General features: G+C 44.1%; 1 protein-coding gene across 4 annotated transcripts in view; it reads left to right on the top strand.

The window, feature by feature from the left end:
- RBL1 (RB transcriptional corepressor like 1) overlaps nt 1-15,498 on the top strand; it is a 139,143-nt gene extending 123,645 nt beyond the window's left edge. For 2 of the 4 annotated variants that reach the window (XM_073555364.1, XM_073555363.1), the window contains exons 18-23: nt 147-239; nt 9,916-9,987; nt 10,072-10,159; nt 11,098-11,246; nt 13,715-13,879; nt 14,070-15,498. In XM_073555364.1, coding sequence (XP_073411465.1) covers nt 147-239; nt 9,916-9,987; nt 10,072-10,159; nt 11,098-11,246; nt 13,715-13,879; nt 14,070-14,237 — 735 coding nt within the window. In that variant the 3' untranslated portion in view covers nt 14,238-15,498. The remainder of the gene's footprint in view (nt 1-146; nt 240-9,915; nt 9,988-10,071; nt 10,160-11,097; nt 11,247-13,714; nt 13,880-14,069) is intronic. The other 2 variants (XM_073555366.1, XM_073555365.1) reach the window with 1 other exon arrangement.
- The last annotated feature ends 766 nt before the right edge of the window (nt 15,499-16,264 follow it).

Raw genomic sequence — 16,264 nt, 5'->3', positions numbered from 1 at the left:
TGACTTAAATCCTTGACAACCCTTTTAAAGCTCCAGACACCTCCACAGTTATTGGCAGAAGGACCTCTGGACTCAGAGGTGCATGCTGCATGATTATTGCAGTGTGTACCTTCTTGACAGATTCTCTTTACTGTACTTATTTCCAGAGTGATGGTAGAGAGACTGTGGAAGATGCTATGAAAAGCTTTAAGAGCTTATTTCACTGGCATGGTTTCTTAGAAGACCATGAAATAGCAAGGGTATGTTGTTATTATTTTACTTATATTGTGGTAGTTGTTTTCTTTGTTAACCTCCTCCCCCACACAATATCCTGCAGTCCAATTGTTTCTAATGACAGACTATGGCTTAGTTTTCTTAAACTTTCACTTGCCTCCTACTGCAATATCCATATGTGTTCTGACTTAGGCTATGTGCACACGTGTGGAATTCCATTCCGCGGGAAATATGCGAGAAATCCGCATTTTAAATTCCCGCGGAAAAACTAGCGATTTGCAAGCGTAATTAGCTTGCAGAATACTAGCGTCGTCCAAGCGATCTGTAACATCGCTTGGAAAACTGATTGACAAGTTGGTCACACTTGTCAAACATAGTGTTTGACGAGTGTGATCAACTTTTTACTATTGAGGCTGCCTATGCAGCCTCAATAGTAAAAGATAGAATGTTAAAAATAATAAAAAAAAATAAAAATCGTGTTTTTCCTCACCTTCCGAGGTCCCATGCAGCGTTCCCGATCCTCACAATGCTCTCGGCAAGTCCCTTTCCCAAGACCGCAACTTCATCAAAGGTCATTGTCGCAAGGCCTGGGAACGGGACTTGCTGGGAGCATCGCTGAGGCTGGTGACGCTGCGAGAGACGCCAGAAGGTGAGAATATCACAATTTTTTATTTTAGTTCTATTTTTAACAGGGATATGGTACCCAGGGCCTGGAGGAGAATATCCTCTCCTCCAGACTGTGAGTACCATCCGCAAATTTTCCGCTTACTTTCCGCATGGGTATAGCCACATGCAAAGTAATTGGAACAATGCAATACTATGTGTGCGAATTTTCCCGCGATTCCGCACAAAGAATGAACATGCTGCGTATTTTTCCGCGATGCAATTCCGCCGCGGAAAAATACGCAGCATTAGCACAGCATGTGCAGAATCCCATAGGATTGCATTGGGATGCTTTTGTTTTGCGTTTTCGCGGCAAAATCGCGCTTTTAAAAACACCGCGAAAACGCAAAAATAAGCTCTACGTGTCAACTCAGCCTTATATGTGAAATTTTTGCTTTATCACTTCATTTGGTGGACACAGGTGACCATGGGTGTGTGCTGCAGTTGTTGGGAGGCTGACACTAGGCAAAAAAGTTAGCTCCTCCTCAGTAGGGTATACCCACCAACTGGCACAAGGCTCACCAGTTTTTGCTTAGTGTCATTAGGAGGCAGACCTGGGTCTGATACCAGATCCATTCTTTTTCTCTTTGGGTCTCCTTGTTGTGTTTTATAAATCTTTTCCTTTTGTTTTTCAGATTCTTCTCCTCAAGATAATGGGGTGTAATGTCTCGCCCTGTTTTCCCAAATTAGAGACCAAGAAAACATTTGTGGTGCCATCCACATCATACCCTCTGGTCTGCAAGGCAGGACCTTACCGCCTGATGTTTCAAACGTGTCTCGTGAGCGGTCTGCGGTGGCCGGTCCTTTTGCCTTTTTCCTCACACCAGCCCTCTCCTCGGAGTGGGCCGGGAGGAAGACAGTGGTCAGTCCTCAGTGCCCCTCACCCCTCAGGGATGAGACAGTCTTCCTTGCCATCCGGGATCTCGACGGTGTGAGGAGGAGGACGGGGGTCATTGGGAATAGACGCCCTCACCTTGGAGCTCCTCATGCCATCCTCTGGATAGAGAAGGAGTTGTGACCCTGTCCAAACAGGTTCTCTACCTTCTTTTCTCCACAGTCACTCTTCAGGTGGCAGGGAGGCATCAGTAAGGATAGTTGAGAACACAGTTCCTTGCATCTTTGCAGCATGTATTTTCCAATGCAGCAAAGTTTGCATCTAATTAATTTAATCCCCTGCTGTTTCAAGTCCTCCACATTGTATTCACTCCCCCTCCTCCTCATGTGCTGTAGCCAATCAGCACTTGAGGGCTCGTGTGCTCTTTCCTGCCTATGGGAGCGGAGCGCTCCTTTCACTCACATGGTGGCCTTGTTTACACCCCCTTCGTGCTCACCAACCAATCGGTGCACAAGGGCTCGCACGTGCGCTTTCCCTCCTATGGGAGCGCTTGTTTTATCTTCACAGCGCAGGCTTTCAGTTCGCCTTGCCTGAGCCTGCCCCTTATCTCCTTCACTGTGCCTCTATCTCTGGCTGATCATCTCCATCACAGCTCCATGACACTAATCTCTGGCTGGACAAGTCTCCTCTCTAGGATGAGTTTCCCCTTCATCCAGGACTGGGAGCTCTGTCCAGATTTTTTTTTTTCCTCCTGCTATCTTAAACTTAGCCCTCTGCCAGGCTTGTACATATGCACAGACTTAAGGCCCTTTTACATTTAGCGATGCACCAGCGATCCGACGAGCGATCCGACCCGGTCAGGATCGCTGGTGCATTGCTAAATGATCGCTAGTGAGCTTTCATACAGAAAGATCTCACATCGGTGCAGCAGCGACGCAACGCACGATACTCACCTTTCACACACAGCGATCCTGGCGTCCTCCCGCCCGCCTCCACGTGTCGCTTGTCGTCACAGCAGGAAGCTGACGACGAGAAATGGAGCCGGACATTCTCGCGCGATCAGCGATGGACAGCGGGGGAGCCGGTCGTTGGTAAGTATCACACATAGCGATATCGCTAGCAATATCGCTATAACGTCACAAAACCGGTGACGTTTTAGCAATATTGCTAGCGATATCGCTTAGTGTAAAACCCCCTTTAGAGTTTTGCTCCAGACCCTCTCACATTACTATTCACTATACCTGTGTCCTATGCAAAAAGTAGTGACCCATAGGTCAGGCCTGGCTTTCTGCCCAGATTGCAGTCCTTCCACCATGCAAGCCTCACTGGAACTGCCAGGGACACACATACCCTCCTCTGGAGTGGGCTGTTGCTATTTCGCAATCAGAAACTGACCTAACCAAGATTTCCCATCCCTGGTGCAGGTCCTAACCTTTCAGCTGCCTCCAGTGGTTTGATTGTTTTTCAGAAGGAATTGCAGGTACCAACCCCGTAACCCTCAGCATGGCAGAGCAAGGATAAGGTCAAAGAAGCTGGCACACTTCGTCTGGTTCCCTTTCTCCTTCCACTTTCTCCAGGATACATTCGGTTCCACTTTCTCCAGGATGCATTCGGTATCCCATTCTTCCTCCCCTGAGGTGCCCAGGGGTCCAACCTAGATTCCCAGTCAAAATCTGATCCCGACACCAACCAATCTTCCAAACGCCAGGATATGTTCAACAGCCTTGTATCGGCTGTTAATCAGACCCTCACTAATATGGTAGAGGAATGCCCTACTCTGGATCACTCCTTCTCATTCAAAAAGCAAGGTCTCCTTGGGTATTTTCCAATCACATGGATTTTGAGGAAATCTTTGCCAAACAGTTGGAGCACCTGGAGAAGCACTTCCCAGGTAGAAGGCATTTGGAAATTAGATATCTTGTATCTTTTTGGTCCTGATCTCAGCAAATGGGCAGAATCCTTTACATTGAACAAGTGAGAGACTGGCGGGTCCACAAATAAGTTTTTGTCATTCCCTGATGGTTTCTCCCACAAGGACTCCACTGACAGATTGAAGCCCTAGCCAAGTCTCCTTTGAGACTGCTGGTGCTTCGCCTTGTCCTGTCCTTGCGTACTATAGATGGCCAACTCTGTTTCCTCCTGGGCAAACCTTGTTCCGCAGGGCATTTTATCAGCAGCCTCACCAGATGAACTGGCAGATCTTGTGGATCAGGTTGCCCATTCAGGTAAATATTTGCTTGCCGCATCTCTGAACGCCGCCAGCTGTTCCGTCCTCATTACTAGCAATATTGTAGCAATACGCAGAATTCTCTGGCTCAAGGCCTGTAATGTGGACCCGGTCTCCAGAAAATCCCTTACAGTATGCCCTTCCAAGGATCACGTCTCTTTGGGTCGAAGCTAGATCAGCTCATCTCGGACTTGACTTGCAGTAAGAGGGCATCTCTTCCCCAGAACGTCCATTCACCAGGAGACGTTCTCTTCAGTTTCACCCCTTTCGTCATTTCTCATCCCCTGGAACCTCCTCTTAGCGAGACTGGTCTCCTACCCAGTGAGAGAAAAGAAAACCGTCCTTCAATCCTGCTCCTGCATGGTGCCAAAAGAGTCGCCTTTCTAAGTCCTCAGGGTCTTGATCCAATTGATTCTCTTCTCCATGACGGGTCACACCCAACTGGGAATCCTCTCAGGGTGGGTGACCGTCTTCTTTCAACAAGATGCGTGGCCTTTCCGTAGGTGACAACTGGGTCAGGGTGATAGAATATTCTTTCCCATGCTGACGTTTCTTCATATCCCACCCTCCAAGGGTTCCTGCCCTAGTTGTGCAGAGAAAAAATGTTCAGCTCACCCTTTATACCTCCAAATTGCTTTTAAGCACGGGCCACAGCTCTGTCAGGCGATGAATGAAAATGGAAAAAACGGTCCAGCTCAGAAAGATAAAATCCAAGGCGTTTATTCAAATATCCATAAAATAGAAAAAATATATAGTACAAAATACAAAGTATAAAACCCGACCGGGAAACCGGAGGGAAGGTTGCAGCAGAGAAACAGTTTCTCTGCTGCAACCTTCCCTCCGGTTTCCTGGTCGGGTTTTGTACTTTGTATTTTGTACTATATATTTTTTCTAATTTATAGATATTTGAATAAACGCCTTGGATTTTTTTTTTCTGAGCTGGACCGTTTTTTCCATTTCCTGTCCTAGTTCCCGGTTTCTTTCACGCCATCGCCCCTCTCCTCCTGGGCAGGAGCCATCGTACCCCTTCTCTCTCAAGAATGCTTCTGAGGATTTTATTAACATTTTCGTGATTTCAAAGAACGTCTCAATCCGTCTGATCCTGAATCTCAAGCTATGAAACCGGCAGGAGTGCCTGTTTCATTTCAGGATTGAATCCCTCCACTTGTTGATTTTCTCTATGGATCATGATGCATTCCTCTGCTCGGTGGACATCCATTATGTTCACCCTCACATTCCGATTTGTGTTGCTCCATCAGAAGTTTCTCCGCTTCACAGTCCAGGGGGCTTGCTGCCAGTTAACAGCTTTCCCCTTTGGACTGGCCTCTGCCCCAGGGTGTTTACGAAGGTGATGGCAGCCATCATGGCCATTTTTCACTCCAAGAGGCTAGTAAGCATCCCCTATCTGGAAGACCCTGATCAAGGGCCCGTCTTTCCGAGACTGCTGCAAAAGTCTTCAGATCCCCCTGAACACTTTTAACTGTCTAGGCTGGGCAGTCAACATGGCGAAATCGTTTGATTGCCAGCCAATGCCTAGTTTTCCTAAGCATGCTAATCGATACCGCTCACACATGCGTTCTTCCAGAGAAGATGATTTCGGCACTCCATCTGGGGATTTGTTCCCTAAGACAGCCATCCCCACGCTTTCTTCAGCTCTACATGATTCCCCTCCAACTGGCCCTTCTGTCAGTTGGGACAAAAAGATTTCTTCCCTGGATCACCCCATACTTCTAAATCTCTGTGTGAGGAAGACATTAGAATGGCTGTTCCCCCCCCCCCCCCCCCATGGATGGGTGTGAGGTCTTCCTTCGACACAGTCCAGGGTCACTGGGACTCGTAGGAGACCTTTCTTTCCATTTAACCTTTTTCCAAATCGGAGCCATCTCCCTCTCTCCTCCACTGGCCAGGACATTCTAGCGAACCGTCCAGTTCGCATTCAATCTGACAATGCCACGGTCGTGGCATACTTAAACCACCAGGGCAGGATACGAAGCGACTCCGTCATGTTAGTGCTCTCATGGGTTCTGGATTAGGCCGAGCAGCACGTGACTGCGATATCAGCGGTGCACATTCCAGGTGGGGACAACTGGGCTGCTGACTTCCTAAGTCGTCAAGACCTCTCCTCTGGTGAGTGGTCTCTGAACCCCTCTGTTCGATCAGATCTGACAGAGTTGGGGGCACTCCCGACGTCGATCTGGTGGCATCTTAGATGAGTAACAGGATCTCTCGATTTGTGCATAGGTCTTGCAACCCCCCTGTCAGTTGGTTATGATGCTCTCGTCATTCCATGATGCCAATTTAAACTTCCATACCTTTTTCCACCTCTTCCTCTGATCTCGAGACTCATAAAGAAGATCAATGCGAAAGGAGTTCCAGTAATCCTAGTAGCCACAGACTGGCCTAGAGGAGCCTGGTACGCAGATTTAGTCAACCTACTCGCAGATGTACTCTGGAAGCTCCCAGACCATCCAGACCTACTCTTTAAGGGGTCCCCTCTTCAGCCAGAATTCTCAGTCTCTCAATTTAATGGCATGGCTGTTGAAGGTTTCTCATCTCAGGTCATACAGACCATGATCAAGGCAAGGAAAACCTTGTCCTCGCGCATTTATCATCAGACCTGGAAGGCCTTCTTTTGCTGGTGTAAAGACACTACACAGTTTGCATGTCTTTTTTTCCTTTCCTTCCATTCTGGTGTTCTTACAGTCGGCGCTAGAATCCAGTTTGTCTCTTAGTACCCTCATGGGTCAGGTCTCCACTAGAGTTAAGCGAAACAGGTCGGCCAGATTCATAAGTCGCGAAACCCGACCACAGCGTGAAGTCGGCCATGCGGTCGTCAACCCGAGCGCCAAAGTCGGTTTTCGCAGAATGCCTGCACGTGACTTTTTTCAGCCAATGAATAAGGACATACACTGTGGGCAACGAGATGACGTGCAGCGTCTGGGGGGGGGAAAGGGCGTTTTTGCCGCCTCTAGGGTTAAAATTCATGCCAGCGCAAATCTTCCGGGCATGCGCATGTAGGTGTGTTTACTGTACTCCACTCACTGCCGACTTTTATTCCCCATTGACTTGCATTGGGTTTCGTGTTTCAGTCGGACCTCTGACTTTTCACGATAGTCGGCCGATTTCGTTCGACTCGACTTTTGAGAAAGTCGGGTTTCATGAAACCCGACTCGACCCTAAAAAGACAGTCGCTCATCCCTAGTCTCCACGCTTTCAATTCTGTTTCAACGGAAATTAGCCTTTCGTCCCCAGATCAAGACCTTCTTTCAAGGAATTTCTCAGCTAGCACCACCATATTGTCCTCCTGTGGACCCATAGGACCTTAATCTAGTTAAGTGTTTAAGAACCCCCTTCGAACCCGTTCGCCACAGTGCCATCTCTTCTCTTCTGAAAGGTGACCATTTTGGTTACAATTGCTTCAATCAGATGTGTCTCAGAATTGGGACCTCTGTCTTGCAGCTCTCCTTTCCTTATCATCCACCAGGACAAGGTGGTCCTACAACCAGTTCCTTAATTCCTTCCTAAGGTATTCTCCCGTTTCCATATCCATGAGGGATATTGGACTTCCTTCTACCCTTCTCCTGTTCATCCCTTGGAAAAGTCCCTCCACTAGCTGGACCTGCCTTGTGTCTATCTTACAAGGACAGCTTCCTTCAGACATTTGGATGCCTTGTCATTCCTGAGAGTTGTCGTTTGGGACTCCCTGCCTCCAAGTCTATTGCCCGCTGCATTCACTCGGCTATACTGGAGGCTTTCCAAGTTAAGAATAGACCACCCTCTCCTGGGTTGAGGGCTTGCTCCACTCGTTCGACGTGCTCCACCTGGCCCTTTCGCCACCAAGCCTCTGCAACTTAGACTTGCAAGACTGCTACTTGGTCATCTCTTCATACATGCGCAAGATTCTACAGTGTACATACCTACACCTCAGCCGACTCTGGCCTAGGTAGAAAGGTGATGCAAGCGGTGATTCTGACCTGATTTGAGCACGATCGTGTTCCCTCCCATGGGACTGCTTTAGGATGCCCCATGGTTACCTGTGTCCCACAACAAGCCTATAAAGAAGGATTTCTCCTTCGCCTTATTGGGGGACACGGGACCGTGGGTGTTATGCTGCTGCCACTAGGAGGACGCTAAGAAGTTACACAAAAAATTAACTCCTCTGCAGTATTCACCCTCTGCTGGCTCTATCCTGAACCAGTTCGGTGCCAAAGCAGTACAAGCTCACAAACAGAATTGCAATATGTCAAAACCAACAATGACTACAAACCAACAGCTACCAGGGCGGGTGCTATGTCCTCCAATGATTGGCTCTGAGAAAAGGATTTTACGGTGAGTACACACAAAAATCCCTGTTTCTCCTTCGCCTCATTGGGGGACACAGGACCGTGGGAGGTCCTAAAGCATCCGATTTGCGGACTCTGTTCTGGAAATGTACTTTCTGAGAGCCCTCACCTGGTCCAAAGTCTGAAGAGCCTTCTCAGTTTGGGAACATTCTGTATTGGCTCGAAGGGGGTCTCTTGTAAGGCACTGAGGACCAAGTTAAGGTCCCAAGGTTCCAAAGGATCTTGTATGGAGGGACAATATGCGAAACTCCCTGCATGAAGGTCTTTAACCTGTGGCTTGGAAGCTATCCGTCGCTGGAAAAGGACTGATAGAGCTGAGATTTGGCTCTTGAGAAAGGCCAGCGCTAGGCCTGAATCCAATCCCGCTTGAAGAAACTCCAGAATGGAGGGGATGGAAAACACCAACGGGGAACGACCTTTATCTTTTCACCAAGAGAAAAACGTTTTCCAAACGCGATGGTAAATACACATGGAAACAGGCTTCCTAGCGTTGATCATGGTAGATGCCACTTGACGCGAGAATCCGGCCTGGGCTAGGACCCGGGATTCCAAGTCCAGGTCGTTAAACTCAGCATTCTCGAGTTCTGGTGGCAAATGGGTCTCTGGGAGAGTAAATCCGTATGATCCGGTAACCGCCAGGATTGGCTCGGAGAAAAGGATTTTACGGTGAGTACACACAAAAATCCCTGTTTTTGGTACTCGCCATAAAATCTTTCTTGGAGCCTTCATTGGGGGACACAGCACCCTTCGTGATTTGTGTGTGTTGTGTTCCGTGTTCTTGCTTCTCCTATTGCTTTTTCACTAACTGACAAACTGTGCGTTGGTGGGCGTACCTAGCTGAGGAGGAGCTTTTTTTTGCTTTTTTTTTTTTATTCCCTATTGTCAGCCTCCTAGTGACAGTAGCATACAACCTGTGTTCCCCGACGGCTCCAAAAAAGATTTTACTGTAACAAAAATCCTTTTTTATATTTTACTAGCTGAAGAGCCCGGCGCTGCCCGGGCATGGTAACTAACTGTGGTTAGTTATAACAAATTATAATTTTCACTGTTCTATATTTCTTCCCACACTATACATTGCTTGAAGCTGTTCAATTGCCTACCTAAAGTTTTTTTCTCAGTGTGTCATGAGAAGCTTTTATGCACTTGTCATGGCAAGCTGTAGCTTTGAAAGACATTAGTGAGTTTTGTGAAATATTTGGGAATTTGTGAAGTCCAGTGAAAGAAAAATAGCCAGCTCACATCTCTCTAAAATCTTCTTTATTTTTATCGCTTCATATAAAAGTACACATAACAAATGTCTAGGTGCATGCAGTTGCTATAATAGAAAGCACATGAAAGGCAACACGTTTCTGGCCTCCTGTGTTTTTAGTTGGAGCCTCTGTCACCTGTTGTCATTGCAACTGCATGCTCCTAGCCCTCTGTTATGTGGATACCTTATATGAAGTAATAGATGTGGAAGACTTTTGAACATGTGTTGGCTGTTTCTTGCATGTCTAAAGTTTTGTAAAGACCTCTCCATTTCACATTGTGATTATTCACACATCATATAATCACACATACAGATTTCACTCCTCAAGTTAAATGTTAACCGACAAGTTTGTAATCTACTTGTCTATTGTAATTATGTTCTACAGATGACCAAGGAAGAGAGGCTGTTTCATGACATCATGAAATGTTATCGGAATCAACCCCAAGCAGAGAGCCGTGTAAGTGAAAACAGATGAGACATGGTTTTATCTGTTTTGATGCTTTTATACATCAGCATTACATACTGGCTTGTTGATTGTTAGGTGTATAGGCATGTATTACTGAAAAAAATGCCAGAAGAGCAGCAGAGAGACGCTGGTTCCAGCCAAGATGTGGAAATGGTTGATTGTGGTAAGAAAACATTTGTCTTTGGATGAAGTGTCATCTTGCTGATGCAGAAGTTGGTTTTATAGCCGGTGGTCTTGGTATTTCTGTTTTGCCACATTAGTTATGTGCATGTAAGCTTGATCTCTCAGACCAACTACCCCCTAACCCAGAGGTCTCCAACTTTTCACACCTTGAGAGCCACGTTCATCTCTGAGAGGGGGTCGTGAGCCACATACTTCTCTTGTCCCTCCTCAAAGTACTGTCAACCAAAGCCCCCATTATGGGTATAATGATAACCGAAGCTATTCCACAGAAATCACTCCAAAGCAGTACACTGAGATTCAGGGGTTCCCACAGTGTCTCCATTCAGTATTCTCCCGTCAATCACTTCTAACACACTGTCGCAACTTGCTTCAAGAACCTCCTCTAACAGGTAGTATCATCCTCCAGCGTACCATATCTAAATCATCTCTAAATCCCTAAGACCAGTAAATGTGCGTCCAGATCTGCACTCCTGTGCAGGGCTACTCACAAAATTTACCATTTTGAAATGTTCTCCTAATACCTGTTTGCTAAACCAGGAGCTAAAGCAACAAGGTGGCAGACAGTCACGAGCCACAATTCATGGGGCTGCAAGCCACATGTGGCTTTCCAGCTGCTAGATGCAAAACTATAACTCTCAGCCTGGGGATATCGAGACATGTTGGAATTGTAGTCAAACAGCTGAAGAGCCACAGTTTGGGGGGGAACACTGCTTGACCCTATTTAGTGGGCTTGGTAAATGCTTTGTGCCTGTAAGTTTGCTCTTCTCTTGTTGTTCAAAGGAAGTGAATCATTTTGTTTTACATGCTCGAGGCAATAGAATAAGGAAGTGATTTGCCAATTTTCAAGCATAAACTTTCCAAACCTTGTTTTTATCTTTCAGAAGATGTAACCTTTATTGTATTATTGCTCTTTTACAGATTCTGATGACTCTCACTCATTCCCAAAACAAGTTTCTGAGTCCAGTGAACTAGAAAGAGGAGACTTAATCACCTTTTATAACAATGTCTATGTGGAACGAATACAACTATTTGCACTTAAATATGCAGTCAGCACCAGTGACCATTTGGTAGGAACATTATACCATAAAGCTAGGATAGAACATGTATTTGTGGGCTTTTTACCTTCAGGAACACTGCAGTGCTAGTATTTTGGGAATTTTGTTACTGAATTAGATGCTAATTGGTGTTGCTATTCTGGGGAAAGGGAAGCGGATGATATTCAGTGTTTTGGGACTTTGCATTCCTGCTGGGTAAGTCCAATGGACACTAAAAGAAGTGTGAACATAGGTTTAAAATGGTTTTCCTGTCTAGCCAACCTAATGCGTCTACCCCAAAGACCAGCTGAAAGTGGTTTGTTCTTCTGCTAAAACTACTAATTATCAGTTGAGGACTAAGGGAAGCTGTGGGTATCCACACATACCTGTAGCAAGAGCAAGATTTTTGGGACCTTAACTCCTTTGCGACCTATGACATATAGGTAAGTCATAGGCCGCCTCCCTCTCTTTGGTGCGGGCTCCGGTGTCATGTGTACCTAACAGCAGAATGTGGAATTGGGATCCACCCACAGCTGTTAACATGTTAAATGCTGCTGTCAATCTTTGACCGCAGCATTTAAATCGCGCAATCTGGATGCGTGTCATTAGCTGCGCCCATTGGCACCGCTGTCACATGACCTTGGGGCGTTGCTGCAGGAGACCCCTGAGGTTATCATTGCTGGACGGCGCTATGAGTGCCTCCTAGTGACCAGCGCTCTTAGCTGATGAGCATTTCTGCTACACATAGCATAAGTGATAAGATGATCGCAGCTTCAAATCTTCTAAAGAGACTCTTCAAATCTCCCTCCTTTTGCCCCATTCAAAATAAAAGAAAGAAGAAATAAAATACACATATTATACTCAATTGGGTAAAAAAACATACATGCTTGTCATCTACAAACTCATAATGAACTGGAGAATCATAGTGGCAGGTCTGTTTTTAGCATTTAGTGAACAAAGTAAAGTAAAACCTCAAAAAAAACAATTGTTAAATTTTGTACTTTTTTTTGCAATGTAAATTCAGTGGTGGTGTTCGAAGTACAACTCATCCCGCAAAAAAAAAAAGCCCTCACATGGCCATATTGACGGAAAATTTAAAAAGTTATCGCTCTAGGAAGGAGAGCAGAAAACGAAAATGCAAAAACTGAACAACCCAAGGTGCTAAAGGGGGTTAAAAGAGGTTGTCCACTACCATAACTCAGTTACTGATTTTATCATAAATGCTTAACGACAAACCCCCAAATAACATCATACCCTTTCTGCCATGTTCATGTTTAGTACCATTCTGCTTCGCTCCCAATTCCCTGACATCAGCTCTGCTGTTACAGCCATCACTTTGTCATCAAGATGCAGCAAAGCAGAGTGTATATACATTACACAGGGTATAGAGCGCTGTGGGTAAATGTGCATACAGCCTGCTGTATAAACAGTTAGAATGGGGGGCTTTTTCTGCAGGTGCAATGTTGGCTCTGGTAAATACAGCCCCAACCACCTACATGGCAAGGCACGCCAACCTGTCAGTTACCAGAGCTTGGAAATTAGGGAGATTTTGATGTGACATTTCAGGAAGTCAGAGAATTCTCAGCCAGAGAATGTGACCAGGAAGGCATCTCATTACAGAAGGATTTGGGAAAGCAAAGGGTTTACAAAAAGAGCTGATCTATGGCAGATAGTTCACATGAAAGGGACTTGTATCATTAAAGGAGTTGGCTGCTACTTTAACATTGCTAAAGGCACTGTAAACACACCTAATGCGTCAAAAAATGAATGGGTTAAGTTGCCTTCAAATGTAGACATATTAAGAGATTATGCAGGGAAACTGTGGAAAGGCCATAGCAGCACAGGGCTGTTGTAGATTGTAGTCTTCATGTGGACACAAGCTTAAAACAGTTTACCTAAATTAGGATATTGAGGGTGTATTATTAGGATAGGCCATAAAATTCAGACCCATGCTTTCTGTGGCTGTGGAGATTGACCATATGATTCCTACAGTCTCTGCAATGTTTACATTACTGAGTCTTTTTGAACGTCACTTTATTTTTTTCATATTTTTAAACCTTTTTTTCCACTTATTACTTTATTTAATAGCCCCCTTAGTAGACTTGAATCAATGATGACCCACTTCACCTGTGCTATAGATAGCAGGGCTTCCGCTCTATGTATAGCAAAAAATCACGTTCTACCTCGAAATGCCGGCATTCAAAGGAGATTCGCAGTGACAGGCATTGCAGACCCCCAGCTGTCATGACAACTGATCGGTTGTCATGTTCGGGGAAAGATGCATCAAAGTCAGGCACACGACATATGATGAAAACATATGTCGTGAAGGGATTAATGCAGGGTACTGCATCGTTGTCTTATTGAATTGAATGGGTTAGTCTAATCAGAAAGCAGATTTGTGGGAATGCAGGGACTGCACACTCTTACTAATCTATTATTGATGAAGTATGCTAATAATATGTCATATTGGTTGTGATTTATTTATTTTCTTTCATCTTTAGTCTGCTGTTCCTCCACTTTCCCCGTTCCCCAGCATCAAACAACAAGCAGTCTCTCCACGTCGGGTGTCCCAGCAGCATTCCATATATGTGTCTCCACATAAAAACACAAGTTGTCTCACCCCTCACACAGCACTTCTATACAAGTTCAATGGAAGTCCGTCTAAAGTAAGTTTTTAAGATGTTCACCTCCACTACGATGTGTGTCTATATATATTTTCTTTTCTTTCATTTTATATTAATTTTTATTTTTTATGTTATAAACCTCTTTTCAGTCTCTTTAGAAGGCATCTAAAACATGCAAACAAACTTCTATTTAAATTACCTGTCCACTGATCCTGACTTGTTGTAATTGTAGAGCTTGGAAGATATCAACAGCATGATTAAACAGGACCATAGGAGCCGCAAACGAGCGATAACCATTGACAGTGACTCTGAGTCTCCTGCAAAGAGGATGTGCACTGAGAATGACGACGTTTTGATCAAACGCCTTCAGGATGTTGTGAGTGAGAGGGCAATCCGTTAGAGGTTCTCTCTGGATGACATTTCAGTGGATGTTGCACTGTTCAACAGTTGTGCATACTGTTCTTTTTATCTTCTTTGGTCTGCAAGTCCAGGTTTTTATGCAGCATTATAGCTATTTTAATCTTCTATGTTCTATAAAACTACTTTTTACGAGTTGTTGTAATGTGGTTGTTTTTATAAAACTCATTTTAAAAGGTTTGTTAATCTGTGGAACATCATGTAGAATTCTGTTAAACGACATTTCCGGTCCTTGACTGACCACATTGCACCTACTGCTATTAATCTGTCATGATGTACATTCTTAAAGGGGTTTTCTGAGATTTTGTAAAAGTTACTTAAGAACAAGAAATATTTTAAAATATGCGTTTCTTGAATCGCCTACTGCTTCAGTGGTCCACACAAGTCCTCCAACGATCACATAAGATATATTCTTCACATGACTACCAAGGAAAATGATTGGTAGTTGAATGATATTCTTTGGTATTCCTTTAGGACTAGTACAATGGCAGAATATCAGCGAGTTTATAATAAAGTGGAAAATCCTTTATTCCTGGGCAACTTTTCCTTAAAAGCTTTAAAGCTTTTTTGGGGGATCTCAGAACTTGTGCTCTTTTGTCCTATAATTTTAATATACTATTATAGAAAGCGTTTCTCCACTGTGGCATTACCTTAATCACAGTCAATTCTCCTCTGGTAAAAAAAAAATCAGTGAATTGATGGTTTAACTTTTATTGTTAAACAACAATGGCTTTGTTTTCAAATGCAGATTTTAATAAGCATTTATAAAAAATAAAAAAAAAAAGTCTTTTTCATTAGGTTTGTTAAAGAAGACTCTTCGTATGCACAGTGAGCGCAGCTTGTTTTTGGTTAGTTTGCAGCTTATATGTGTGCTAGGAACCATTGTCCTAATTTAAGAGACCATTATAATGATATTCATGATTAAGCATTACTGGTTCTTACTACATTCGAAGACTACTGAATGTCGTTATGTATTATTACAAAGCAGAAGTGGTTGCCAGTACTTTGCATAGGTAAGTGGTTCACTGCAAACCAGACAGTGTTGTGTAGCATCTACACATCTTGCTCATTTTGGTGCTTACAAGTCTATGATTGAAGTGTAGATGTCTGCGCTCTTTGCATGAGTGGCTTAGGAAATTTTTACTTGGAGTTTTATGTTTTTAGATTGGTTACTTTATACGAGATGGGTAATGCCCATTTGCACATACTTGTACATATGTACAATAAACTTTATTCTTGCTTTATTCCATAGTCTGTCTGTTTTTGTGTGTCTGATATTTCTCTCAAAATCTTTATTGCCCATATGGTTTATGCCTAATCTTACCTGATTATATGGATCCTTAAACCATGTAGGATTAAACATTTACAAAGATTCATTGTCTTGTAATTTTGCTACTTTTCCAAGCTTTTTATGCCATTTTTCTGCCTTTAAAAGCTGTAATGAAACAGGGCCATAGTGTGTTTTTTAAGCTTTCTCTTCCACCCTTTCTCTGTTTTCCATCTACCAAGAGTGCTGCACTTTTTAGACCCTTGGAGTCCCTGCATATTTTTATCTTTGATATCTTCCACCTACCAATTTGTTTTTCTTGTTCACATGACTGAGCTTTGAAAAATAGAAGTTTTTTTTTTTAAAAGTTTTTATTAACAAAATGTAAAGTGCATTAACAAAAGAGAACTCTAAATCAAATTGATACTGGGTGTGACCACCCTTTGCCTTCAGAACAGCATAAATTCTAGATACACTGGCACACAATTTTTTAAGAGACTTCACAGGGAGGTTGTTCCAAATATATTGTAAAGGAAAAACACCGTATGCACAACTTCAGAAGGTGCTCAAGTAGGGCCCCACACCATACATGAATAATAAAGAAAACTTGGCACTCAACTTCTAGAATGTTTTTGGTTTTTTTAATGCAGCCAGAAAATAATAGATGTTTCGGCCTCACTGGCCTACAGCAGTAACAGACTGCAGTATAGTAGTTAATCGCATTCAGTGTGATAGACGTGACA

The sequence above is a fragment of the Dendrobates tinctorius genome, unplaced genomic scaffold (assembly GCF_039654945.1).
Source record: "Dendrobates tinctorius isolate UK_male_01 unplaced genomic scaffold, ASM3965494v1 ptg000223l, whole genome shotgun sequence".
Classification (NCBI taxonomy): domain Eukaryota; kingdom Metazoa; phylum Chordata; class Amphibia; order Anura; family Dendrobatidae; genus Dendrobates; species Dendrobates tinctorius.
This window is presented reverse-complemented; position numbering and strand designations above follow the sequence as displayed.